At 46.0% G+C, this 27,608-nt stretch overlaps 3 protein-coding genes across 3 annotated transcripts; 1 reads left to right on the forward strand and 2 right to left on the reverse strand.

The window, feature by feature from the left end:
• Positions 1–1,553: 1,553 nt before the first annotated feature.
• F5J12DRAFT_896924 (uncharacterized protein) lies at positions 1,554–1,879 on the reverse strand (the record flags this gene model as incomplete). The annotated part of the gene is made up of 2 exons (XM_051747987.1): positions 1,554–1,562; positions 1,616–1,879. The coding sequence occupies 2 exons, from the start codon at positions 1,877–1,879 to the stop codon at positions 1,554–1,556; spliced, it is 273 nt and encodes a 90-aa protein (XP_051595978.1).
• Positions 1,880–2,721: 842 nt separating this feature from the next.
• F5J12DRAFT_907305 (uncharacterized protein) lies at positions 2,722–3,495 on the forward strand (the record flags this gene model as incomplete). The annotated part of the gene is made up of 3 exons (XM_051748912.1): positions 2,722–2,856; positions 2,906–3,175; positions 3,244–3,495. The coding sequence occupies 3 exons, from the start codon at positions 2,722–2,724 to the stop codon at positions 3,493–3,495; spliced, it is 657 nt and encodes a 218-aa protein (XP_051595979.1).
• Positions 3,496–24,483: 20,988 nt separating this feature from the next.
• F5J12DRAFT_785933 (uncharacterized protein) lies at positions 24,484–27,053 on the reverse strand (the record flags this gene model as incomplete). The annotated part of the gene is made up of 9 exons (XM_051743332.1): positions 24,484–24,777; positions 25,189–25,258; positions 25,305–25,348; positions 25,409–25,488; positions 25,662–25,843; positions 26,037–26,211; positions 26,274–26,329; positions 26,660–26,894; positions 26,942–27,053. 9 exons carry the CDS (start codon positions 27,051–27,053, stop codon positions 24,484–24,486), a joined length of 1,248 nt encoding a protein of 415 aa, XP_051595980.1.
• Positions 27,054–27,608: the final 555 nt, after the last annotated feature.

Consider the following 27,608-nt stretch of genomic DNA (forward strand, 5'->3'; position numbering starts at 1 on the left):
TCATCCCCACCCACCAGGCCATCGAAGAAGATTGCATATGAGAAGCTGATTCAAGGACAGTGGTGGGTGTCATTTCACAGCATCTCTGATGATGATCGACAAAGATGATGATGGTAGCAAGCCAGCCCCTGCTCGACTACGACCTTTATTATCACTGTGAGAGTCAAGATCAGTGGTTACCTGTGCCCTGGGGTTTCATTCGTCGATGAGACTGGGGAGGAATCAGAGGATGACGTTTTTTCTACATAATGCCTACATACCTTGCTTCATGTAATGCCTGTGTCACATACATAGGTATCATATCAATTGCAATGTTGGCCTAGAGGCCATTTTTCACATTCATACTACATTGAACCTGCATGCAAAATCAACTGGTAATTGAAGGGGGAATCTACTTAGACACAGTGATACAGTCACTACACTATGTACCCAGATGCGCGGAAATAACCCTCAGCCTTTTCAGGCATAATACTTTGACATGCACAAACAATTTCCATCATTGATAAGTTGTCTGAGTGGTGATGCAAGTATGCCTTGATTGTAGAAAATGCTTGCTTGATGGGGTTGTAGTCTGGTGAGTATGGTGGGAGATAGATCAACTTGCAGACTGTGAGATGTCAGCAAAAGAAATATCAATTGATGGATAGTCACATACAATGCATATCTTCAACTAACTTGCAAATTTCCTCACTGTGGTGAATGCGGCAGTTGTCCATAATAATAACACTGCAGGGGCCAGGATATGGGTTGGTAAAAGGCATCTGTTGGATAGATTAGCATGTACCTGGCTTGAAGATGATTCACTTATGACATGCTCCTTCAGAAATCACAGAAATCACTCTCCATCAACAGCGCCCTCAATGATATTGTATGTGATGATGCCATCAAGTGTGATGGCAGGGAGAATAGAGTAGCGCATTCCATGTACAAAGTACCTCCTGACTTGGCAACATAGACCTCTGACTGTTTGCCCATGTGGGCGAGTGGAGGTACACTTGTCCTTGGAAGCTTCATCAATGAAGACGAGCATATTTGGGTCTGGCGCTTCTGCTGCGATGCTGATTCATGTAGAGCACACATGACTCCTTGTTCCTCTCAGAGGCAGATGCAGAGATGACCTTCTGAGTGATGTGGAGGCCCTGAAGAGTTCAAGAAAGTGTAGATGGAGTGATACTGAACTTGATGCTTGAGCCAGAGCTCCTCTCGAAGCTCATCTAGGTAGATTGTGCTGTGATGTTGAATGATGGCAAGGATAAATGTGATGTCTTCGAGGCTGAGAATGCAACGACTGACTGATGGTATGGGAATAAGTGTTTGGGTTGTACATGACACCATACTTGGTGTGAAGTCTGAGAGTTTTGTAAACGAGTGTTTTCTTGATGCCTAGAATACTACAGATTTGCTTGATGCTATAGCCATTTTGGTGAAGGACAGGAATACTGAGACTTCGAGGTCGATGGATACCATGTGAGAGGGCATGTAGGGCAGTATGTTCGATTCTTAGTGTACTACAGTAACAGACAGTAGCTACCCACTAAGGTACTTCTGGGGTCCTATCCCGGCTATATCCGAACAGTCTGATTGTCGAACAGATTTTCTGCATCATTTTGCAAACAGCTGTAATGGAAGTGGCCAAGAAGGCCATCAGATTATCTTTGGAGTCGAGCACTTTGTTGTCTTCAAGTTTACCTGTGACTTCCTCCATCTGGTTGAGGCATTCATCCTCCAATGCAAGCAGCATTAAATCCTGTCCATAAGCCCCAATGTGGTATTCTTCCTCCTCTTCCAATCGACTGACTGAGCAACACTCCATGATATCCTTGAAAAACTGGAGATCTTTAGTTGACCAAAGGAACTGAGTCTCTTCTTCTTCTTGCATCACAAGGAGGAAATCTCTCTGGCAGTTGATAGCCTTGATCTCCCAAGCAGTAGTAAGAGCATGGAGTCACCTTGATTCTCAGTCAGCCTCCTTCATTGCCAAAGCCTTTTGGAAGGCTCTCTCAGACAACCCCATCAATCTGTGGACAAAAAGTGTTCTTCCCTGAATAATATTTGTAAGAACATATAGTGCATGTACAGGTATATGAGAGATTTTACCACTCATGCATCTTCCAAGGTGATATCACTAACTGATTGTCATCCAAGTGACTTCTTGGCAAAGTGGAGCTTGATAGCACTGGGCTTGCTGTGAGGTGTGAACTTGGCACAAGAATGCTCAACACTGAGCTGACAGATTATGAGCAGCAGGAGGGATAGGACACAGAAAGATTGTCCCCTGGGTAACTCTTGTTGTGAAGTTGAAGTGGCATCTGCACTTCCTCAGTGCTGAGGCTCTGAGGAGGTGTGGGAGGAACTTGGGAGGGAGATCCCTTGCGATATTCATATTGATGGGTTTGTGGAGAACTTGGAGGAGGGGTAAGGGGGTAAGACATAGCTGTATCTGTGTTCAGCCTAAGATGTGAGTATGCACACTGTTGGTGGGTGAAAGCAAGGAAGCAGAGTTCGAAAGACTTAGAAAAATTTGGCTGGGCACTGAACAGCTCAGGAGCACCATACTTCACTGAAGCTAATGATGGAACCTCCTCGAACACTGGAAACATACCTATCCATTACCCCCTGCTCTTCACTCATTGACAGAGTCTGGGGATCACACTGCCCAGTACCATGAGAAGTCAGGTTGGATATATGGTCAGTTGAAGAACACACTTGAATGAATTCAAGATGATTCGATATCAGAAGAATCAGGAAACAAATATCCACTGGCCTTTCCAAAGTTGTGCAGAATGGAGACTGGGCAAATTTCTTGCTGAGAACCTCATGCAGGCTCAAATCAATACTTTCCTCAAACTGGATTGGGTGAGTTCTGATACAGTTTGGAATGTTCATATTATAAATTCCAATACAGCTGGATGGTCAAAAACCATCATTCACACCAGCATGCCAGCTCCTTGACTGGATGGACACCCTGCCATTGGGGCCAGGGTGGCAAGTAATGCAACTTGAGGTTGATGGCTATGACACAGGGAAGAAGATTGATCTTATTTATTGTGATGGACTAGAGGTTGTAGAGAGCCTTTTCAGAAACCTGATTTTTTCCCAGAATATGACTTTTGACTTGCTTCGCATACAGAGAAATGGAGAGGAGGAATACAGGGAATGGTTCACAGCACAGGAGGTGAACATGTATCCAGGTCAATCATTCTTATTCTTCACTGAATCTTCTAGTTGCTAATATTAATTAAGGACACTCTCCCTGATGGCATGACCCTTGTTCCTGTTATTGCTGCTTCAGACAAGACACCCATTACAAGGTACATGGGTGGGCTTGAGATGCACCCACTTTTCCTCACAATCGCCAATATTGATGCTGATGTCCATATGAAGGCCACAGCACATGCCTGGCAATGTGTGGCTTTTGTGCCCATTGTCAAATTTGAGGTTCATTCAGATTACCAGACAATCTTGCAGTCCCTGGCTCTGGCACAAATGTGTTGACATTGTTGCAGAGAAGCTGAAGCATGCCACCAATTGTGGAGAGTTCATGGCTGATCCATTTGGTGACATCCAATGTTGTTACACACCTTTGGTTGCATGGACTGCAGACCTGCCAGAGCAACAGCTGATCGCCACCATAAGTAGAAATGCATCCCCAGTCACTCTGGCAACTCTTGACAAATTTGGAGACTCAACTTGTCAGCCCTTCCACACAAAAGCCTGCACACTTGACCTCATCCACACTGTCAGTTGTCAAAAGAAACCTTGGGACCTCGATGTCTTCCAAAAGTTGGTGAAGGCTAATCACCTCCTCAGGGGTACATCTTCCATTTTGGCAGGACTGGAAAAATAGTGATGTTTGCTGTTTCCTCATCCCTGAAATTCTCCACATGGTCCACAAGCTTTTCTTTGATCATGTGTTAAAGTGGTGCAAGGAGGTGGTTGGGAGTGATGAACTTGACACCCTGCTACAAGGTCCACCACAAACAGTGTTGGGGTGCAGCCACTTCGCTGCTGGTGTATCAGCATGTGAGCCAGATGATGGGCCATGAATATCATGACATCCAATGTACTATTGTCCCTATGATTGCTGGCACTGCCCCTTCCACAATGGTTTGGCCTGTCTGTGCACTCATCGATTTTTTCTAGTCTTGCTCAGAGGCTGCTTCACACAGAATCATCAATTAGCAGCATGGAAGCATCACTCTCAGAGTTTCATTCAACACAACATGCCATCATCACTGCCAGGTGGTTGCTTGGGGAAAGAAAACTTTAACATCCCTAAGCTGGAGCTTTTGTTAAGCTTTGCAGATGCTATTAGAAGGAGTGGCGGTTTGATACAGTATAGTGCTGATGTCTTGGAGCATCTGCTCATTACCCATTGCAAGACTCCATTTTCTCGGACAAACAAGCAGCCCAGTTTCACCAAACAGATCATCTGCCTTCTCGACTGTGAGGAGCATATGTGCCCTCTTGGATGTGTACCTCCTACTTCACGAATACAATGAACCCTTGGTCAATGCTGCCAGCAATGAAGAAGATATTCTCTGTTCAGCAGATCCTACTTCGGCATGGGTCTCCCATGTTGCCCCCAGCGAACAATACCATTTTAACTCTCCTTGGCCCATTTGCAATATTTTTACAGATGGTATTAGCTCCAGCGGTGCCACAGCTGCACTGTCCATCACAATCACTCCTGACTGCACAAAACTCAGGATTGTTGATATTGGAGACATTTACATGCTTCCCAACTTCACTGCTAGGCTTGAGGAATACATTTTGCAGTGCACAGGAGGTTCAACATCCCACTCAATCTTTCAGTCATTCAATGAAATTATGGTCTGGCATAAATTCCATATTCAATGATACTCAGTATCCCAGCCTTCAACCATCATGCCTAGTCAAGTGGTTCAAGCTCAGCCTCTGTCAACTAGCTTCCCCCTCAGCAACTGTGACACCATCCTTCTGAATGTTGATGGGCAGAGTCAACACAATCCTGGTTGTAAGTTGTTCAATGCACATTGCCATATGACTAACACACTATTCTATTTATTCATACAGATCATGTTGCACAAGTACAAGTAGTATTTTGGATGACCCGCTCCCACCACTCTCAAGAGCCTCCTCCCCCCTTTTTAGCTCAGCCTCTCCTTTACATTCAGCCATTCCATATCATTGCAACACCAGAAAGTCAACTAGACACACACCTGTGGATGCTTGAGAGGGTATACTCCCCCTCTTTATGTCCGACATCAGCTTGCTGTGTTGGCTTTATTCTTCCTTTAACTGAAGTTTGTCATTCAGCAGACCTAGTGCCTGCATTTGGGAAGGAAGTAGACTGCACAGTGACACTGGCAACATTGCAGGAAGGTGTACCAATGCTTCTACCTCAACTACTATACTGGCAAGGAAGCTTTCAATACATTGTATGAATATAGATCAGTACAGATCTAGTGTAGGCTATCGAAATCAAGAGACAATTTTTTCAGTGCCTGGCAGAGTTGTGGATAGGCTGATTAGATACAATATTCCTGAAGTACTTCGAAGATAAGATGCATTGTGAACATTGCTGAATGGCAAACTAACCAGCCAATCAGCAGTCATCATTTGAGTGAATGTAACATTTCATTACCTGTCAAGGTCTCGCTTGCTAAGCTGTTCATTTCAGTGTTTTGCTGATGTACTTATTGTCAAAAACAGATGCTACATATGTACATAATACCTTGCACATTTACCCTATTTCTTAGATAATCTATCACATATTTGCCATGATTGCATAAATTCCTGGATGCATCCTGGTCCAGGTCTGAAAGTTGTTTTGTCCCCCAAGTTTTTGCCAGACAGGCTGAAAGAGCTGGGCCAACTAGATTGGGAATCATTGTTCTTATGGGGTGTGGCTGACTTATTGGGGTCCATTTCATGCCCCTACTTGAATCATGATGCATGACAAGCAACTTGCAGCAATCTCAGGTTGAAATGGACATTCAGTAAATCACTTTTGCTGGCCAGAGCTGTCCAGAGCTGTCCAGCACTGGACAGATTCCCTAGGACTACCAGCTCACAAAGTGGTCTACTGATGTGGACAGGCCCAAGGGACTAAAGTTAGAGCAACATATGTACAGGCCCATAAGTGTATTACCACAACATATGGGAGGGCCCATGGTGGGTAAGGATGTTGAAACATTTAGATAGGCCCATGACCAATTAAGAATACTGAGCTGCTGTAAGACATGGATGGGCCTGTCCTGGTAGGTTACACCCCTGTCACAACATATGGACAGGCCTGTCAATAGTAAGATGTACTGCTGTTGAAACATAAAGATGGGCCCATCACTAATATCATTTAATAGAGTCACAACATAAGGTCAGGCCCTTCAGTAGTATTATTTATATTGTTGCAACATATGGATGGGCCTGTCCACAGTAAGATGTACCTCTGACAAAACATAAAGATGGGCCCATCAGTAATCTCATGTATAGCATCACAACATATGGACAGGCCCTTCAGTAGTATTATTTATATTGTCACAACATATGGGCAGGCCTGGCCCCAGTAAGATGTACCCTGTCAAAACATAAAGACAGGCCTGTCACTAGTATCATTGAATAGAGTCACAACATATGGATGGGCCTGTCCACAGTAAGATGTACCTCTGACAAAACATAAAGATGGGCCTGTCAGTAATCTCATGTATAGCATCACAACATATGGATGGGCCCTTTGGTAGTATTATTTATATTGTCACAGCATATGGGCAGGCCTGGGCCCAGTAAGATGTACCCTGTTGAAACATAAAGATGGGCCCATCACTAATGGATGTGGTATCCCTGGCACCTACTGAACAGCAGCTTTCAATGGACACCATGCTGGCATGAATTGGAGATGATTTGAGTGACCCAGATCTCACAAGCTGCTCCCTGGATGTATTTGGCATTGATCAGACTATTTCCAGCCATCCACCCATCTGTATTGAGTGGGTGCAGTAACCCCACCACCCACTGAACAGCAGCTTTCCATGGACACCATGCTGGCATGAATTGGAGATGATTTGAGTGACACAGATCTCACAAGCTGCACTCTGGATGTATTTGGCATTAATCAGACTATTGCCAGCCATCCACCCATCTGCATTGAGTGGATGCAGTATGCTTGGCACCCACCCAACAGTGGCTTTCCATGGACACCATTCTGGCATGAATCAGATCTGATTTGAGTGACCCAGACCTTGCATGCTCCACCCAGGATGTATGTCCCATTAATCAGACTATTGCCAGCCATCTGCCCATCTGTATTGAGCAGATGTGGTATGCTTGCACTTCAGTCACCCCCCCCAGGGGACCTATTAGGTTCATATATTCTTATAGATGTATCCACCTAATAGGTGTTGACCACCTGGGTATTCCCAGCAACTGCTGGAGACTCTCCAGAGCAAGGTGTGAGACATGGACTTTCTCCAGGATTATTACATCTATAACAGAGTGCCTGGGGTCTAAATGGGGCTTTCCCCAGTGAGTTAATAGACCCATTTCCTGGGTATCCTGGGGGATTCTCCAGCCTAAATGGACCTGTTCCCAGTGCATCCTGGGGGAATCTCCAGCCTAAATAGACCTGTTCCCAATGCATCCTGGGGGATTCCCTAGCCTAAATGGACCTGTTCCCTGGACATCCTGGGGGAATCTCCAGCCTAAATGGACCTGTTCCCAGTGCATCCTGGGAGTTTCCCCAGCCTGAATGGACCTGTTCCCAGGGCATCCAGCCCAAACAGACCTATTCCAAGATGATCATGGGAACCTCCAGTTCAAATAGACCACCATCACAGCATGAAGGATCAATTGGAATGATTTGGAGTCTCCATGTTGCTGACAGGAGTGTGTATCACACCAAGTACCTATTTCCACAGAATCTGATCTGAGCACTTTATACAATATGAATATGTGAAAAAGCATGGCCATAGACCACTGAGGAAAGACTGGTGACATCTGATGGAGGGAGTAGAATATACTTGGTGATGGTGGTTGCCCAGGCACAGCAGACATATACTTTCACCATGCTTCCCAAGTCTTCAGTGATCTCCAGTCTTGGCCATTGCATACAAGTCAAAGATTGTCCAGGTGCCATTGGAATTTTCCCACCCACTCTGGTGATCCACAGGGTATGCAGCAGATCCTCCAGGCAATGCTTGGAATTTCCCAGCCAACTCCTGTCTCTAGGGGCTCTCCTAACAATGCTGGGGATTCTCCCACCAACTCTGGGGATTCTCCAAGCTATGTCCTGGGGATTCCCCAAGCACTGCTGGGGATTCTGCAACCCACCCTGGGGATTCTCCAAGCACTGCTGGGGATTCTCCAACCCACTCTGGGGATTCTCCAATCACTGCTGGGGATTCTCCAAGCATTGCTGGGGATTCTCCAGACAATGCTTGGGATTCTTCAACCTGCTCTGGGGATTCTCCCACCCACTCTGGGGAGTCTCCATGGTATACTGGGGATTCTCCAAGTTCTGTCTTGGGGATTCTCCAACCTGCTCTGGGCATTCTCCCACCCACTCTGAGGATTCTCCAAGCTATACTGGGGATTCTCCCACCCACTCTGGGGATTTTCCCAGCAATGCTGAGGATTTTCCAATGCACTATGTGCATTCTCTTGTTAGTTTAATCAATCATAATGCTTGACCCAGCAGGAGGCCAAAGGCATTGCAGGTCACCATAAAACAGAGTGCCTTAGGGTAACATTTAATGTAGATCACTCATACATATCTTTTCTCTGGGTACAAACTATTTATTGATGAAGTTTAGGTATGCATATAGTATCTACACCTTTTTGATGGCACCTGCAATGGTGATGAGGGCAAATAACCAGTTCCAATGTCCTCCAACCAATCCTCATCTTCTGTAAATTTCCCTTCATTTGCTTGCTCAGTGGGACATTCCTCTTCCAGTTCCATCTCTTCAATGGCCATCAACAGCTCATCATCTCCTTCTGACATTACATCCCCTTCATCAGAGTCATTCTCTTCTAATACTGGTGCTGTTAGATCCTCTGAAGCATGGGTTCCACCAGGATTATGTGTGGCAGCAAGGCACTCCCTAATGTCTTCTGCTGTAGGTTCCCATGGCCTATATGCAGCCCATGCATATGGCATATGTTGAACCTTGGCCTCCCATTTGACATATACTGCAACAATGGAATCCCTGTAGGCATGCAGGTGATACTTGTAATATTCATCTAACTCCCTATGAGATGGGACATAAACATGGTATTTGCACTCACCTGCCACATTTTCCAGAGCAGACTTTACACTCAGCCACTCCATGGAAAACCATTCCTGTATGATAGACCACTCTCTTGACAACCTTCTTTCTTCTTCATTACAGTGATCAACTCACAACATCAGCCTGATTCCCTTGTGTGCACTCTCATCAGCAAGCCAACGTGGGGTGCTAGCACTAAGCTCCTCAAGACCATCCTGCCAAATATCACTATCAACATCCAGCTGAAAAATACCTTTAGAAGATATGGGATTGGGAGGGATGGCACCAGGTGGTGCCTTATGCAGTCATATCATACTCTGCAGTTCATCAAAGAGATTATTGTATGTGGTGACAAGTTTCAGGATGGTAGGCTCTTGTTGTTTTATGGATGACTCCACATGTGACTGTAAATGGTTTTCTACATGATGTTATTGAAAATAGCAGCCAGAAATAAGAATTTGCTCACTACTGGAAGAGGTCCCATATGACCATTGTAGTCACTGGAACTCAAACTTGCACTGATGAAGTTGTTCCCTTATCCAGACCTTAAGTGCTTGTGCATTTGTTTGTGTTTGGAGCCACTTGTTGTTCCTCAGCAGATGAAGGTCAGTTTGGGCAGAAAGTCCCAGTGAAGCCTTTTTCTTCTTGAGGACCTGGGCTGCCTTTGACAGTGACCCTTTTGCTGCAGCAAGTTGTAGATTGTAGTCAACAATGTCATTGACATGATCATCAACAAGATCCTTCTCTAACTGATCCACATGGCACTGATAGTCCTCAACTGCTTTCTCCAGAGCAAGAACATGTGCCAACTGTTCAGAACCCTTGTTCTTTGACTGACCTACAGGTTGGTGAGTCATATGATCACACACACACAAAGGGAACAGACTAGCAAGGTAGAAGTTGAGTTTGTGCATGTACTTGTGCAGCCCACTCATGCTGTAGAGTCTGCGTGTCAACATGCAGAGCATGAAGAGCCTCCAAAGCCACCAATTTCCTACTTTTGCAGAGGGACCAATTCCTACTCAGCCACTGGCCAAATGCATCAAAAGACTTCTTGTCCAAGTGTTGAATTTGATTGTCAAGGACAAATAATCTCTGATGATACTAAGGGTAAAATGAGCACTGGATTATATTTGAAGAAGAGTCAATGCTTACCCCAGATACTTGAAGAATTGGAATAAGCATTTTTAGAGCACTCCATAGTTGCTCACACCCCTCACCATTTGACAAGCCAAAGCCTACACATTTACATGGGTGATATACCAATTGGCATGGCCATTGATGACCATAAGCATGGAAGACAGAAATACCAAACTTCAACCTGGAGAGTATCCCATCATCAAGGAGTTTCCACTTTTGACAGCTATGCTCCAATTGACAACCAATGTCATATAAGAGGCCAACAGTCATCTTGGCAGGGAGATGGTCAAAGAGATGTTTCACCAGCACTAGGGCATAGTGCTGCTTTTCCCCTGCTGATGTCATATTAACCAACCAGAGGACACAATCATGATGACACAACAAAGCCATAAGCCCTGTATCCGCAAAAAATTGTGTGCTGGCTTTTTGCCTCTTCTGATCTGCTGCATGGAAAGAACCTCCACACCCATCCAACACACAGGCAGGTACCCTCATTCCATCCTCCAACCTGTCCTGCTGGTTTTGAGTCTGAGAATGATGTTGACTGGTTGGGAGGGATCTCTGTTTCTCAATGAAAACCTCCATGGCCTTCACCTCTGACTCAGGGATGAATACAATGCTGGTGGGATTGGGAGGGTCATCAGTGGCAGATTTGTTGGTTCTCTTCTGAGTGACACATGCATCTAAGCAGACAATGCAGTCAAAGCTATTGGGTCTCAGTCATCTAGTCAGCAACAATGAGCTTGTCATTGACTCACTCATCCTGAGGAGGGCTAGAGCTCTGTAAGTCACCTCCCCCAAAGCAAAGAGGACAGCAAGCACATAGGTAGTCACTTGGCCAGGGGCTATCTTGCTGTGGCATGGAGTTTGGGCAAAAGGACCAGAGCATAGCAGAAATATGGTCCCCACATATATTGTCAACACAGTATACCAATGATAAGCATTACTGAAATGCTGCCAGAGATTGTCCTGATTATTTGAATAAACACCCATCATTACACCAGAGATATTTGTGTGGGTACATGTACATTCAAACCATGATGATATACCAATACAAGTAGCATACAGGGTGGATGTGAAGACAAAGGCAGAGATCCAGTGATGGTGAGTGGAAAAGAACATACCTTGAACTGCAGTCTATACCCTTGACCATCCAGGAAGCTTTCAAGTGCTTCACACCATGCAGTTGTATTTGGCATTAGCTGGACAAAGAGCTTCTTTACAAATTCCAGTACATGAAGGTCAACTGCCAGAGTAGGTACCACAGGAGATGATGCAAATAACCCATGGCCCATGAGGCATATAGGAGCTGGGGTGCATGCACAGTAGCTTATCCCAATGTCCTCCAAACCTGGATATACATGAGCATCACAAGAGCAAACAACAAAAGGGTCACAGACAGTCAAAGAAGAGACAGCAAACAGTGAGTTGATACACTGTGCAAGTGCAACATCAATGGATGACTGGGGGGTCTACCACCCTGCAGAGGGATTGGGATGCCTCAAGATAGCACATGTAGGGCTTGAGAAGTGCTGGAATGATATCTTGTGACCACTGTTGCCATTGGTTCTTGCATGTCATAACTGTGCATTCACTCTAAGTCCTTACTCACTCCACACCCTCTTCCACCAGTCATTCACTCACTCCACACCAACTCTGCCCAACTTCTGTCAGTTATGAACCATCTCCACTCTGATGGCTGTTGGACTTGTGTTGCTCTCCTACTGGACTGAATGGACCATTCTCTGAAGGGTCATGTGACTACCCTTGGACTCCTCCCTGACAGTTCACAGTCAGGTACTCCACAGTGCATGCACTGCATGGTCCAGCACCTGGTCTGTTTCCTTCCCTGGATGTTCCATGTTACCCACCTGCATGTCCTCCATCTACCCTTCATTCATCATCTGGGAAGTTTTACTTGAAAATTTCTGGGTCTCCATATGTCAGTTCCAATTCTGGTTACTGTACCTCCATAGTAGTATAAAAGCATGTATCATACTCTGCCATTCCTCAGTATGAATATCAACTTAGTTCCTACTCCCTCTGTCTCTGTCTTCTGCTTGTCAGAGTTACCTCTGACTGTCCATCTGTACTCCCCCTCTGAAATACAAGGGCTGAGATTGTGCAAGGGGGTAGCACATGAGCTGAACCCAACACCCTCACTTCACTCCACCCTTACCTCAGCAGATTTTGTTCCTGCCAACACTCTGCCAGTCAGAGTTCTGCTCTTTCTGTCAGACTTGCTTCCAATCCTCTCCCTGGACCTCATCCAGCATTGGAGTTGGTTGGAGTAGGCCCAGACTTGACAGTATATTCATACTTGCACTTGTATGATCTTGTTTTCTGTCTTCCAAAAAACTTACACCATTATGAGAACTTGAGCTCAATCCCAGAGAGAGGTCGCTGAGAACCTTGCTGTTGTGCTAGCTAATCTGTGTCGACTCCCTTCCATCATTGAACAGTTCCAATCATTCTCTGCTTGATGCCACTCTTGCACTGAAGGTGAAAGTGCTTTGCAAGCTGGTTGCTCTGACCTCCATCCAACCACTTTCCATACTCCATCTCCTCATAACTGAGATGATGGACCCACCCTGATGACCCTGATGGTGATCCTGATGGTGGGGGCAGCAGTGACAGGGATATCCCTGAAGACCTGGCTGAGCTGCCAGAGGATCCCCTCATAGCTCTTGCTAGGGCTGTCCATGCACTTGTGTGGTCTGGTTCATGCACTGGGGACTCTGCTCTGAAAACCAAAGTCCACAAGCATGACACTTTTGACAGCTCTGACCCTAAGAAACTCCACAAGTTCCTCATACAATGCAAGCTGAACTTCCAAGACTGCCCCCATGCATTCTGCTCTGACAGAGCAAAGGTTACCTTTGCTCAGTCCTATCTTAAGGGTATGGCTCTGGCTTGGTTTGAGCCAGACCTACTAAACCCTGACAATTATGACTGCCTGCTCTGGATGGATGACTATCATGAGTTCTTACAAGAGCTCACAACTAATTTTGGTCTGCATGATACCATAGCAGATGCCATCCAACAACTTGAAAACCTCACCATGGAAGACAGTTCTTGAATTACCAAATATGTCATAGAGTTCAATCGCTGGGCTTCACAGGTCAAAGATTGTGGTGTTGGCACACTCTGCCACTGCTTTTATAGCAGACTTCCAGACCACATCAAGGATGAGATCGCTCGCATAGGAAAACCTTCTACCCTTGCACAACTCCACAAACTTGCTCAGACCATTGATGCATGCTACTGGGAGCATAAAGCAGAGATCTCATGCACCACCAAGCCCACCACTGACAAGTTGCAGCCTTCCAGCTCCAACAACAAGTCTAAATCATTGTCCTCTGCCTCCACTCCAAAGTCTGATGCCAAAGGCAAGGGCAAACAGAAGGATCCACCCAGGTCCAATGCATCCAAGTCCAATATTACCCACCTTCTGGGCAAGGATGGCAAACTCACCTCCACTGAATGACAGTGCAGGATGAAAAACAACCTCTGCCTCTTCTGTGGTGAGGCTGGCCACTCCACCAAGGACTGTCCCAAGTCTACCTCTTGTGCAGCCAAAGCCTGTGCAGCTACAGCTGGAACTCTGCCTCCTCCACCTGTGGAGAAGGCAGAGCCAAAAATTAGTCTGCTCCTCCAGGGAGCTCGCACAGCCTGAAGGAAGCATTGATCCCAACTGTGTGCAACTGGACATCCAACTCAATGCATCTGCTCTCTCTAGTCCCAATTCTTTACTTCTGTCTGTATCTCTTCTTGATTACTCTGTTGATACTGTTTCTGCATTGATTGACTCTGGCTCTTCTCATTGTTTTGTAAACCCATCCATAATCAAAGCATATGCTATTCCCATTTCCTCCATTTCTCTGCCAGTTCCACTCTGCTTATTTGATGGTAGTACAAATGCTGTCATTTCCCAAGAAGTAGATCTTTCCCTCCACTTTCCTTCTGGCAATGTCAACTCTGTTTCATTTTATGTTACTCCATTGGATTCTTCATGTTCATTGGTATTAGGGCACAACTGGCTCACCTGTTTCAATCTGTTGATTGACTGGGTACTGGGCAGTATATTGTTCAAACCATGGTTACAGGGAATGCTGACACCCCAGGCACCTTTGTCACCCTCTGCTGTGAACCTCCACTCTGGATCCGACACCCCCCACTCCATCTGCAGTTCTGTCTGCACCTCTGACAGACTTGCCAGTGCTCTGCTCTGCTCATCTCACTCATCAATGCTGCTGTGTATGTCAGAGCCTGTACTCTCCCTGGCTCTAGACAGTTCCGCTTACAGCTCTCTGCTGATGATGTGAAGCTTTGTGCATCCTCCACTTTTTCTCTGCCTCCTGACCTCTCCTCAGTCCCTCCTGAGTATCACAAGTTTGCTGACATCTTTAGTAAAGACAAGGCTACTGAACTTCTGCCACACTGCTCATTCAATCTCAAGATTGACCTCAAGGAAGGAGCTTCTCTGCCCATTGGCACAATCTACTCTCTGTCTCCACCAGAGCTTGAAGCTCTCTGCACCTTCATTGACAAGCACCTTGGCTACAGTTTCATCAAGTAGTCCACCTCTGCTCATGGTGCCCCTGTCCTCTTCGTAAAAAAGAAGGATGGTTCACTCCACCTCTGTGTAGACTATCAAGGACTCAATAATAATAACACTGCAGGGGCCAGGATATGGGTTGGTAAAAGGCATCTGTTGGATAGATTAGCATGTACTGGCTTGAAGATGATTCACTTACAACATGCTCCTTCAGAAATCGCAGAAATTGCTCTCCATCAACAGCACCCTCGATGATATCATATGTGATGATGCCATCAAGCATGATGGCAGGGAGAATAGAGTAGCGCATTCCACATACAAAGTACCTCCTGACTTGGCAACGTAGACCTCTGACTGTTCGCCCATGTGGGTGAGTGGAGGTACACTTGTCCTTGGAAGCTTTGTCAATGAAGACAAGCATATTTAGGTCTGGTGCTTCTGCTGCGATGCAATTCATGTAGAGCATGTGCGACTCCTCGTTCCTCTCAGAGGCAGATGCAGAGACAACCTTCCAAGTGATGTGGAGGCCCTGAAGAGTTCGAGAAAGTGTAGATGGAGTGATATGAACTTGACGCTTGAGCCAGAGCTCCTCTCAAAGCTCGTCTAGGTAGATTGTGCTGTGATGTTGAATGATGGCAAGGATAAATGTGATGTCTTCGAGGCTGAGAATGCGATGACGACTGATGGTATGGGAATAAGTGTTTGGGTTGTACATGACACCGTACTTGGTGTGAAGTCTGAGAGTTTTGTAAATGAGTGTTTTCTTGATGCCTAGAAAACTACAGATTTGCCTGATGCTATAGCCATTTTGGTGAAGGACAGGAATACAAGACTTGAGGTTGATGGATACCATGCGAGAGGGCATGTGGGCAGTATGTTCGATTCTTAGTGTACTATCGTAACAGACAGTAGCTACCCACTAAGGTACTTCTGGGGTCCTATCCTGGCTATATCTGAACAGTCTGATTGTTGAACAGATTTTCCGCATCGTTTTGCAAACAGCTGTAATGTGAACCTGCAGTTTCTGTTCCCTCCCCTTGCATTCTGCCCTGTAGCTGATGGGCAGGTCAGTGGGTACTTTGCAGGAGACATCCAGTGGCAAGCTAGCCCATTCATTCACCTTGCACATGTTTTATTTCCATTGTGGATATGTCTGGTATGACATGAGTATGTATATCATTTGTCTTGAAAGGCTCATGTGTCCATGGGCTGAGATGAATGGCAACAAACCATTGTTGGGAAACAGAATATTTATTGCTCACTACAGAGGGTGAATTGGTCACTAGTGACTGGCTGAATGCCCTTGGTTGTATTTCCATCTGTGGAGAAATATTTATCTGCTCATTTGCCAAGCTTCCACCTATTGAAATACATTGGCTCCTGCAATAGCAGAATGCAATGTTTTCCCTGAATTGAACCTTGCAACTCTCACAATCTGCTCATTTGCACATGACCCACCTGTGGGCATACCCTGGATCCTATGTTAGTGCAATGAGAATACTGCTTTGCATTTGCATCCAATGACCAATTGCTCTCAGCCTTGCATCTCGCACAGTCCACTTATTTTGAAGGTTTCCTTCTATCAGGATCCATGGAATGCTGTTGTCCATATACCTGAATACACAGAGCCTCCAGCTCATGAGCCATCCTGTCCAGCAAATGCATGGTTTCATCCTGTTGTATTTGGAAATCATACATTTGATCCTTGTAGTATTGGTGGTGGGCCTCAGCATCAGAGTTGACATTCCAAATCTTCAATTTGCTCTTCAATTGTGTTGGACATTTGTGACACCTTGGTGATTGGGGCACAGATGGGTGATGGTGTGCTGGCAGTTGCAGTGGTTGCAAGTTGGACAGGTGCTGCTGTTGTCGATGGGTGGGTGTCTTCTTTGAATACAAGGGTTAACCATGATAATTAGCATAAATGTAGAGTGATTAAACATACCTGCTGCTGCAGATCCCTCTACCTCCTGCGCAACAGATGGGCCAGCCTCGATGATTGAATCTGCTCATACAGTGGCTGGGATTGGGCAGGAATTCCTGCATTTGAATGCAGGAATATGAATCTCTAAATAAAATTTGAGTCAGCATAAATACATGAAATTGTGAACATACTGGGTGAAGATCCCTCAGCGATCATCTCTCCCTGGTTGGAGGGCCCAACCCCAGCATTGATGGCTTTGGAAGCCATTGAAACATATTGCTTTGGGGGATGTTCCTTTGGGCTTTGGGATTCTTGGGCCTCCATCATCAGGGACAGATGTTGAGCTTGCTTTTTTCCCCTGGCTCATGATGGATTCCATCAAGTTGGAGTGGCAATCCCACCTTTGGCATGGCTACATTGAATTTTGCAACCATTGCACAGGAAGCAGGACTTCCTGGGGTTCTTGTAGCATCAGACCTTGCATCTGTGGCACGACTTGCAGGAATGGGGGTCAGGGGAAGGCATCCTTCTGGCAGCTATTGCAGTGCAACCATATAGTCCATCTGATGGTGGACAAGGCTTGCATTTCGATTGGCCTTGAGCAGGAATGTCTTCATCATGGTTGGTTTCTGTTGTTGCCTTCCTAGAGCAGGATCAATGTCTGGATCGATGGGACATCATTATTGTGGCAGCTTTGCACTTCTGCCTGCCTCACACTGGTTCTTCCTTGTCATCCTCCTTCTCTGGCACCTCATCTTCACCCTCATCATCCACCTCCATCCTGTGCAAGCTATCCACTATCATTTGCTCCACCTCTGCCTTGGTCACTTTCCATTTTCCTTTGTTGCTCATAGGCATTTCAGTCTCTTGAGCAGGTGGTGTTGGTGTTGGCACCATGTGGGGCATAGGGAGGCCCAACTGGTGGTAGTCATATCCTGAATGCATCAGTTAGTGAAAAAAATGTGATGATACTATGATGCACTAGTTCATCATTTATTGCCTTGATGGCACCTCTCCACTGCACAATCTTGTCCACCTTTCCCAGCTTGCTGCTTTCCACGATATCCTTGAAGTAAATTTAAAGGATGCAGTTGGCTGCAGCATCAAGCTCAGGTGATTTCTTGAAGAGCTTGTGAGATGATGGAATAGTTTGATGGTGAGAGTGGTGATGGTGATTGAAGAGTGGAAGAGTCAGAGGTTAAAGACAGATGATGAGATATGCAGATGTTGCATTTTTTATCCTGCCTATGAATGATTCCCATGGCATGATGGCAATACCAGTACAAGTCAATAATCCTGAATGCATATATGAAGCAGAGGCTCAGATAAAAATATGATGCATTGTTCTGGAATAGCATTGCTGTTTGTTTTGCATGTTTCCTGTCTGCTCCAATGGCAGAGCCTGGCTTGCAGCTACATAGACCAGCACCTGAGATTCCAACTAAATAGGCAAATTGTCCAATGTGAAACACAATTTATAGTGGGAAATTCAGATACTCTATAGTGCAAGAGGTTCCACTTTCTTCATTTCTTGTCTTCCTGGGCCTGTCTTATGTTGTGACAGGGGGATAACCCAATTATGGATAGGCTTGTCCATTTGTGGTGAGCTATCTATGATATGACAGATTGGCCCATCTTATGCAGTGCCAAGGGTTTGTAATCCTGTGATGGATGGATCAGCCTGTCTTATGTTGTAACACTGGTTTTTGTTTTCCCTTATCTGCTGCTTGAGAATACCATGGATGGGCCCATCCTTATGTAGATCCCTTTGATCTCCCTTTCTGCTGCCTGAGAATGCCTTACACAGACCATTGTGAGTCAAAGTGTGGTTCAGTGGTGAAAACCAACCAAAACCAACACAAAAGACAAAAAGAGCGAGTAGTGGTGTGCCTATGCGGTACCTAGATGATAGAACCTTTGATTTGGGTGGGTTTTTGTGAGCTACAACACTCAAAGATGAGTGCTGAGGGTTGGTGGTGCTCTTGATGAAGAGGGAGCAAGAATGTGATAGAAAGTGATAGGGTAGACTGCTGTCAGCCTACAGAAGGATGGATGGTGACTTAATTCAATGTCCTAAGCTGCACTGAGCTCAGGGAGGGCTTGGAGCAAAGTATATTGATGATAGACAAGGATAAGCGAAGTAGATGACAGTTAGACCCTTAATAAAGTCTCAACTATCAAAGCTGCTGAATGAATTACTGAGTGATGATAAAATGCAAGCAAGAGGGGCTCTCTGACATCTTCCTTTTTTGCTATCCAAGTACAGTGATTTATATACAGTACAGGGGTGTTGCCCTTGGAAAACAAGGTGCAAACACTTGGTAAGTGATTGGTAACTGATGAGTAAGGAATGTAAGCGATGGGTAATCATCTTGGAAAGCATTGGTAAGCATTGGTAAGGATTAGCAAGCCAAAAAGCAAAGAATCAGTAAGCAAAGTCAAAGATTGGTAAGTATTGGCAATAGGTGAGTCAATGACAGTCAAAACATCAAAGTATGAGTCAAGTAATGTCAGGAACTGGGAAAGTGCACTGGAATTGCATTAGGGGGAGGCTGTGCATGTCACATCTCGAAGAGATCACTTCTAGGCCAGAGTGGGATGACAGAGAGGCAGTGTTGATCTGATGCTGACATAGTACATCCAAAAGTGGACAGGGTGAGTCAGATGTCAACAGGGGTCAAGCTTTGGGGGTCTGTGGGGTGACAGGAGCATAGGGGATTGCAACCTTCCCCCCCAAACCATCCTCTCAGTGAAGCAAATAAAACTTCATGAATGAGGCTTTGTTGGAAGAAAGGATGAAGGGGGAGTGTCTTCTGCTGCATCTTGCAACAAGGAGGCAAGATGTGCATCATACTCATCATGGATGTGATCAGGGAGAGTGGAGAACAGTAGATTATACTGTAGCTGTCACAATCTTGGAAGAATGATGGATGAGACCAGTATGAAGACCTTGCAGGGAGCAGGGAGGAAGGATCCATATGCTTCTTGGACTGGAGAGACTGAAATGACCACATAAGACCTTTCCAAGCAAATGAAAGACCTGAGGTGACCAAAGAACATCCTCCTAGAGGTCATACTGACAAAAAGAACATGCTGTCCAAGCTGGATGGGCTGAGAGGGCACAGATGAGGGTGGGATGTACCAGGATGCTTCAGGACAGAAGCTGGTAGGAGTTCCTGGTAGATATATGTAGCCACGGTCCATAGCAAAGGGGACAAGTAAAATGATTGATGTGGAGGCAGCCATATCAGAAGAATTAGCAAAATGAGCATCTTTTGGAGGGAGTGCTGTAGAAACATGTGGAGTGCACAAATCCCTTCCAATCTTGGAAGGTAGGATTGCATGGCTGAGCACTACAAGTGAGTGTGGGAATGGTCCTGGTATCTGCAGAAACAGTGGAGATATGTTGAAAACTGGAATGTCATACATGGGTGCTTAAGAATTTTAACTGGTGCTTAACTCACTCCCTTTCTTTTTCTTTGGCACTGATGACTCATTCTTGTGCAAGGGATGACTGCTGACATTTCTGGCTGTCCTTCTTCACATGAGGGCTATGGTCTTCATCTCCATTCATCAGCTGTATCCATGTCCACCTCATCAAACACCTTTGGTGTGTGACACTGTCCTTATGTAGATAGCTTGGATCTCCCTTTCTGCTGCCTAAGAATACCATACATGGACTTGTCCTTATGTTGCAACAGGGGTGCATCTTGCTAGATGGGCCCATCCATTTGTTGTGATGATATACATGATACTACTGAAGGGCCTGTCCTTATGTTGTGATGCTATTAGATGATATTACTGATGGGCCCATCCATATGTTGTGACAATATAAACAATACTACTGAAGGGCCTGTCCTTATGTTGTGACACTATTAAACAGCATTACTGATGGGCCCATCTTTATGTTTTGACAGGGTACATCTTACTGGGGCTGGGCCTGCCCATATGTTGTGACAATATAAATAATACTACTGAAGGGCCTGTCCATATGTCATGATGCTATACATGAGATTACTGACAGGCCTGTCTTTATGTTTTGTCAGAGGTACATCTTACTGTGGATGGGCCCATCCATATGTTGTGACTCTATTAAATGATATTAGGGCCTGTTCAGTAACACAATTAAATCTGATTGAAGTGAATTTGAACCCTACCTAATCATGAGAACTTGAATGAAATCTCATGGTCACAAGTGTGGCATGACTCCAATCATGGGAACAAAATTGAAAGAGATTGGATTTCACTGATCATGCTGATCAGATTAGCCCCCAATGTCTCCCTCAACTTCAATTGCATGACAGTGGCAAACTACAAAAGAAAAAGGCAGCATTATGCAGAAGCATCAGTGTGTAACCATCCTAGCTACAAGAGGTGGTGTAGTTGAATCAGAGATAGATGAGTAGTTGCCCTAGCTGCAGGAGCTGCTGCTGCTGTCACAACTCTTTATGCAGCTTCACTTGAGAAAACTCCCAAGCACACTTCTGTTCTGACTGGTCAGAAATGGGTAGATGAGATTTGCACTGGCCATCCCCTGCAATTCCAGGAGAATATTGGTATGGCCCAGCCCACATTCTATCAATTGGCATATACCCTATGGACAGTGGGCAAATTGCGACCCACCTGTAACCTTACAGTGGAGGAACATCTTGCAATCTTCCTCTACATTCTAAAGGGCCACTCCAACTGTGAAACACAAGAACAGTTCCAGCACAGTGGTGACACAATATCAAGGTGAGTCCATAGTATGATTTGTACTAGATAAGATCTGAATTGAGTTGTAACCATCAGAGTGTTTCATCAGGTGCTTGAAGCTTGTATCTCACCACCTGTCTATGGATCTTATGTCAAACTCCCAGGCCATAATGCTCCTATCCCACCAGAGATTCATGGCCAGCCAAAGTTCTACCCTTTTTTCAAGGATGCACTTGGTGCCATTGATGGGACTCATATTGCTGCTCTTGTGCCCACCCATATGCAAGCCCCCTATCGAGATCGCAAGGGATTTATCTCACAGAATGTGCTTGCATCCTGCAGTGTTGACATGCACTTTCAATATGTCCTCAGTGGCTGGGAGGGCAGTGCTGCAGACAGTCACATCTATCATGATGCTTGTGAGAGGGATTTTCACATTCCCCCTGGCAAGTACTATCTTGCTGATGCAGGTTTCCCCTCTTGTGATGCTCTGCTTGTCCCATATTGTGGGGTCCACTACCATCTCAAGGAATGGGAAAGATCAGCAAATAGGTATGTCATCACATGGTTCTTTATTCATGTACCAGCATTGAATGGGTATCAGACCTCAGAATCCAAAGGAGCTATTTAACCTTCAACATGCATCAGCTTGCAATGTAGTTGAGCACATATTTGGTGTTGCCAAGCATTGTTTCCCCTCCCTGAAAACACTTCTTGAATTGTCCATCAAAGTGCAAGCCAAGGTAATTCATGCCATCTGCTTCCTTTTCAACTTTATTTGCACTCATGATCCTGATGACCTTGGAGGAGAAATATCCCCTGCAGAAAAGACTAGGGCTGACAGATGATGAGACAACATTGCAGATGCAATGTAGACAGAGTATCAGAGGTATCTAGCTGAACAGTAGGTACAGTTGATCTAGGCACTCAAGAATCAGAGGAATAGAAATGTTCAAGCTGTTTCTGTAAATAAACTGACTGGACACCCTTCCTCAAGCTGAGATACCCCTCCACAGCAGCCTGACTTGTGCCAAACAAGTCAGCAACATCAGCCATCTCATTATCAGACAGACCTTCCTCCTCTGAAGCAAGGTGAATTGTGGCCATGCATCACTGTGGGGATGTCACCAGAGAGGTTATGAATGAAGTGCCTCCAGCTGGTGCCCTTAGTTTCACTGCCCTGAAGGGCCTTCTCAACCTCAACCCAGGCCTCATGCTTGAATCCACTATCTGTTGCAAGTATGTTGTCCTTGGCTTCAAGGAGCTCACTGACAAGAACTGACTCATCAGTGCTGGACCATGACATGGCATCTGCCTTTGTTTGTGGTGTGGCTGTGCCACCTGTTGTGCCCAGTTCAGCTATGGAAACTTGAAACCCCTTTGCAGACTTTTTGGCCATAAGGACTTGGGACAGAAGGTGACAGGAAGATGAACGGAACAACTATGCTCTGGTAAAATAAGGGCTACTGAACAGCAATCAAATTTTCCCTCATGTTGTGACATTCATCAGGAAGCAAAAAAATGGTTTAAACCTGTTTAAACCCATCACTGACTGGTCGTGACCATGATTCTGTCATTCCCTGTTTCTCTGATGTTTGACAGACCACAATAAGGCCCATTGAACACTCATCAGGCAATATTTCACTTAACAAATTTTCATGATTTCATTTGAGTTTTTTGCAGGAAAAATCATTTTTAATTGCATTACTGAACAGGCCCTTAGTGATGGGCCCATCTTTATGTTTCGACAGGGTACATCTTACTGGGGCCAGGCCTGCCCATATGTTGTGATGATATAAATAATACTACTGAAGGGCCTGTCCATATGTTGTGATGCAAGCCCATGCACCTGGTTGGGCCATATGGGATGGTCAGCGGAGGCTGACAGTTGGCCAGCAGAAGTTGAGCCCATGTATGGCTTGTGCACATGTGTTACATGAGAGCCATGAACCTATTGTCACCTTGTAGTATGGGAGAGCCCAACTGATGAGTGTCACCATGTAGTACAGCTGAGCCTGAGAGGAAATGTTGTCATGAGGAATGGTGCAGCTGTGGTTTGAATTGTCATTGTCAGTTACAACCAGGCTGGGGAGTAAGTGTCATCATGGACTATGGGAGAGCCCAATAAATGCATGTCACCATAGCATACAGCTGAGCCCAAGAGTAGGAGTCATTATGGAGAATGGCTGGGCAGAGGTTAGAATTGTCATCATGGGGTACAAGCCAGCTGTGGGATTAGGGTGTAGCCACCGCAATATGAGTAGTCCCAGGTAAGCCCAGAGTTGGGTGTCCCCAGAAGGTATGGATGGGCTCAGCCCCTGAGTTCACCCCTGGCAACACTGTCATGCAAGCCAGCCCAACACCAATGCCATGCTAGCCATCCCAGCAACACTGCCATGTGGGCCAGCCCACCACCAATGCCATGCAGGCCATCCTGGGATGAATGCCATGTGAGCTGGGCCAACACCAATGCAATATGAACAGGCCTATTACCAATGCCATGCAGGCCAGCACAACACCAATGCTATGCTGGCTGTCCTGGCATCAATTCCATGTGGGCAGACCCAATACCAATGCCATTCAAGGCATCCCAGCACCAATGCAATGTGAGCCAGGCCAACACCAACCCAGGACCAATGCCATGGAGGCCATCCTGGCCAGCACTGATTTAATGTGAACTGGCACAGTGCTAATGCCATGGAAGCCATGCTGGAACCAATGCCACATATTCCAGCACATTGCCACTGCCATGGGGCCATCATGGAAGATGTCCCAGCACTGATGTATTGTGAGCTGGCACTGGCACCAGGTCCATGTGTTCCAGCACATCCCCAATGCCAAGGGGCCATCATGCAGGCCCTCCTGACACCATTGGAATGTGTTCCAGCACAACACCAATGCCATGGAAGCCATCCCAGAACCTATGCCATGTATTCTGGCACATCCCCAATACCATGAGGCCTATTGTGAAGGCCATTCTGGCACCATTGTAATGTGTACCAGCACCAGACCAATGCCATGGAGGCTGGCCCAGCACCAGTTCCATGTATTCCAGCATATCCCCAATGCCACAGGTCCATCATGCAGGCCATCCTGGCACCTGTGTAATGAGTGCCAGCACATCCCCAATGCCATGGGGCCATCATGAAAGCCATTCCAGCACCATTGTAATGTATTCCAGCACAACACCAATGCCATGGAAGCCATTCCAGCACCTATGCCATTGTAATGTGTTCTGGCATAACACCAATGCCATGGAAGCTGCCCTGGCACTGGTTCCATGTATTCTGGCATATCCCCAATGCAATGAGTCCATCATGCAAGCCATCAGGGCACCATTATAATGTGTTCTGGCACAAGACCAATGCCATGGAAGCAGTCCTGGCACCTATGCCATATGTTCTGGCACATCCCCAATGCCATGAGGCCATCATGCAGGCTGTCACAGCACCATTGTAATGAGTTCTGGCACATCCCCAATGTCATGAGGCCATCAGTCAAGCTGTCCTGGCACCAATGCCATGAATGCCATCCTGGTGCCAATGCCATGGAGGCCTGCCCAGAAATTATACCATGCCATGCCTGACCTGCCTGACCTCCCAGGAGCAGGTCCACAGTGTATGTACATACTGGTACCAGTACCATGCCAGAGATGCATGTATTACCACAATGGTGGCTCTGGTAATGACCAGAAGACTAGCCAACTACCCAGTACATTTAAACTGTGAATTCAATGCCTTACAGCCTCCAGCAAGCCAGAACAATACCATGAAAGTCACCATCATGCTATACAGCAAAAACAATTGAATTATGCCAGCCAGTCATCATTCAATCATCTAGGTGAACCATGACTCCATTGGCCCTTAGCACTTGTAACACCATGGCCTTGGTACAGACATCACCATACCAGATTGGTTTTCCAGTATCTGAATCATACAGTAACAACTACCAGTAGTGGTAGCTACTTCTTCCTGGAGATCACATTTTGACAATATAGAATATATTGCTGCATCTAACAAAGTACAAGTACAAAGACAAAAAAAACATGAATGGATTGCAAAATGACAAGTACATTGATGTTAGTTGACCTCCATCCTACCTTCCTGTCTGGGCACTGATCCAACTGCTGGTGGTGGTGGAGTAATAGAGATTGCCAGACCTCCAGCAGGTCCATGCACAGCTTTGACATTCGAAGGAGGCACTTCAAAGCTGGCACCTCCCTCAAATGAAGCTGGGGGGTTCAGTGGACTCCTGTCTTGAGCGACTTCAGGATGATTGAACCTTGACAACACCAGTTGCAGTGCCAAGTTCCACCATGACTGGCATGTGAGGTACCAGTGTAGGGTTGGAAGTAATGTGAAATGGGGTGAGAGGATGGTTAAGCATGTCTGGGGCTGGGAATAGGTGATTATGGATAGCATCTACCACCTGATGGAGAGCAGCAAGCTCAGTACAGGTTACTTCTATTGCCCACCTCATGTCAGCATTCTCCTGCTTGAGGATGGTAACCTCTTCCTGATACTCATCACAATGGCACAGATCATCAGCACCAGTTGTAGTAGTTGGTGCTGGAGTGATGGGTGGGTCTGTTGCAATGCTTCTTGCATGAGACCATGACTGGGGTAGCCATGATGGAGTAATAATTTCCACTACTCAATAGAAATATTAGTTCAACTGATTAGCAAAAAACATAGGACTGTGAATAACTTACTGGGGTGGCCAGTCCATGGGCCAGGGGATGAATGACAGCTTGTTACTTTGGATGGACTGGCAGATTGATTTCAGCTTGGTGCCCTTTGACATTTGGCTCATCGACTGGTTGATGGAGCTGGCACAGCCAGCATTGAAGTGATGGGAAGGCTGGCCATGTCTTCTGGGGATCATTCCCAGTGAGGCCTTGAATGGGAGGCTTTTCGCTGCATCTCAGACTTGTCTCCCCTCCCCTTGAACAAGCTGCATGAGTATTTGGTACAGTGGCATTGCCAACATGCCCTGCCAGCTAGCACTGCACAGGGCCAACTCCTGTCCCAGCATCTCACACACTGCTCAGCTTCCAGCACTACCTCCCAGGACTCCGGAAGGTTGTTGATGTCTCACCAGTCCTGCACATCCTTGTTGACTGCTGGCTTCACCTTCTTCATTGGTCTCCTTGACTGGCTCTGGCCTCTACTGGTCTGATCACTGGCATTGACAGGCTTGGCTGCTGGCTGGCCACATCTTGACTGGCTATGGCCCCATGCCTTCTCCCTGTTCTGATCCTCCTCATTTCCCAGCTTCTGCATCACAACTCCAGTGGTCATAGCCATAGTTTCTGTGGGTGCATCTTTGGATCCTGTATCAGCAGTCTACCCAATTGCCTTCCTCAGAATTAGTGCTCACCCAGAAGCCAAATCCTTTGAGTCTCATCTGTACCCAACTCTTTCCCCTTCCCCTTATCCACCAGCTGTGCCTGGTGCTTGGCCCTCAATGAAGGCCCAGTAAGCTCCTCCATGACCTTGTAGTATGGGTGAGACTTAGGCTGGTGACAAAGGTGATACCACACATGATCCTTCACATTGGCCTCTCATGCTGTCATCATCTGGTTGAAAGGTGGCCACATCTGTGTGGCAAAGATTGTTGCCAGGTCAACCATGTGCATATCAATAGCAATAAGATGTGGAGGGATCTTGAATGCTGGGGGTAGATGTTCAACTCACAGAAGTATCTATACAAGTAACTCAGTCGTGTGCAGACAGCGACAATGTCTGTATATATTTACCTATACAAGTAACTAGGTGTGCAGTAAGCATAGTAAAGTAAGCGGAAGGATATCGTACTCACCTCAGTTGCATGCAGACAGCAACAACATCTGAGGTGATGGGGTCTACAATGCAGAACTAAATACTGTAATGTAACAATAGAAGTGAAACACTGGGTGTTGAACCTGTTTGCAATAAGTATTGTCTCATTGTGAGATGCACAATGGTCTTCATGGATAACAAGAGGACTCACACATAAGTGTGAGACACTGTAAATACAACAAACATAAGGACATGGAGAGTTAGTT

The sequence above is a fragment of the Pisolithus orientalis genome (genome assembly GCF_024613125.1).
Source record: "Pisolithus orientalis strain OTSU chromosome Unknown F5J12scaffold_45, whole genome shotgun sequence".
Classification (NCBI taxonomy): Eukaryota; Fungi; Basidiomycota; class Agaricomycetes; order Boletales; family Pisolithaceae; genus Pisolithus; species Pisolithus orientalis.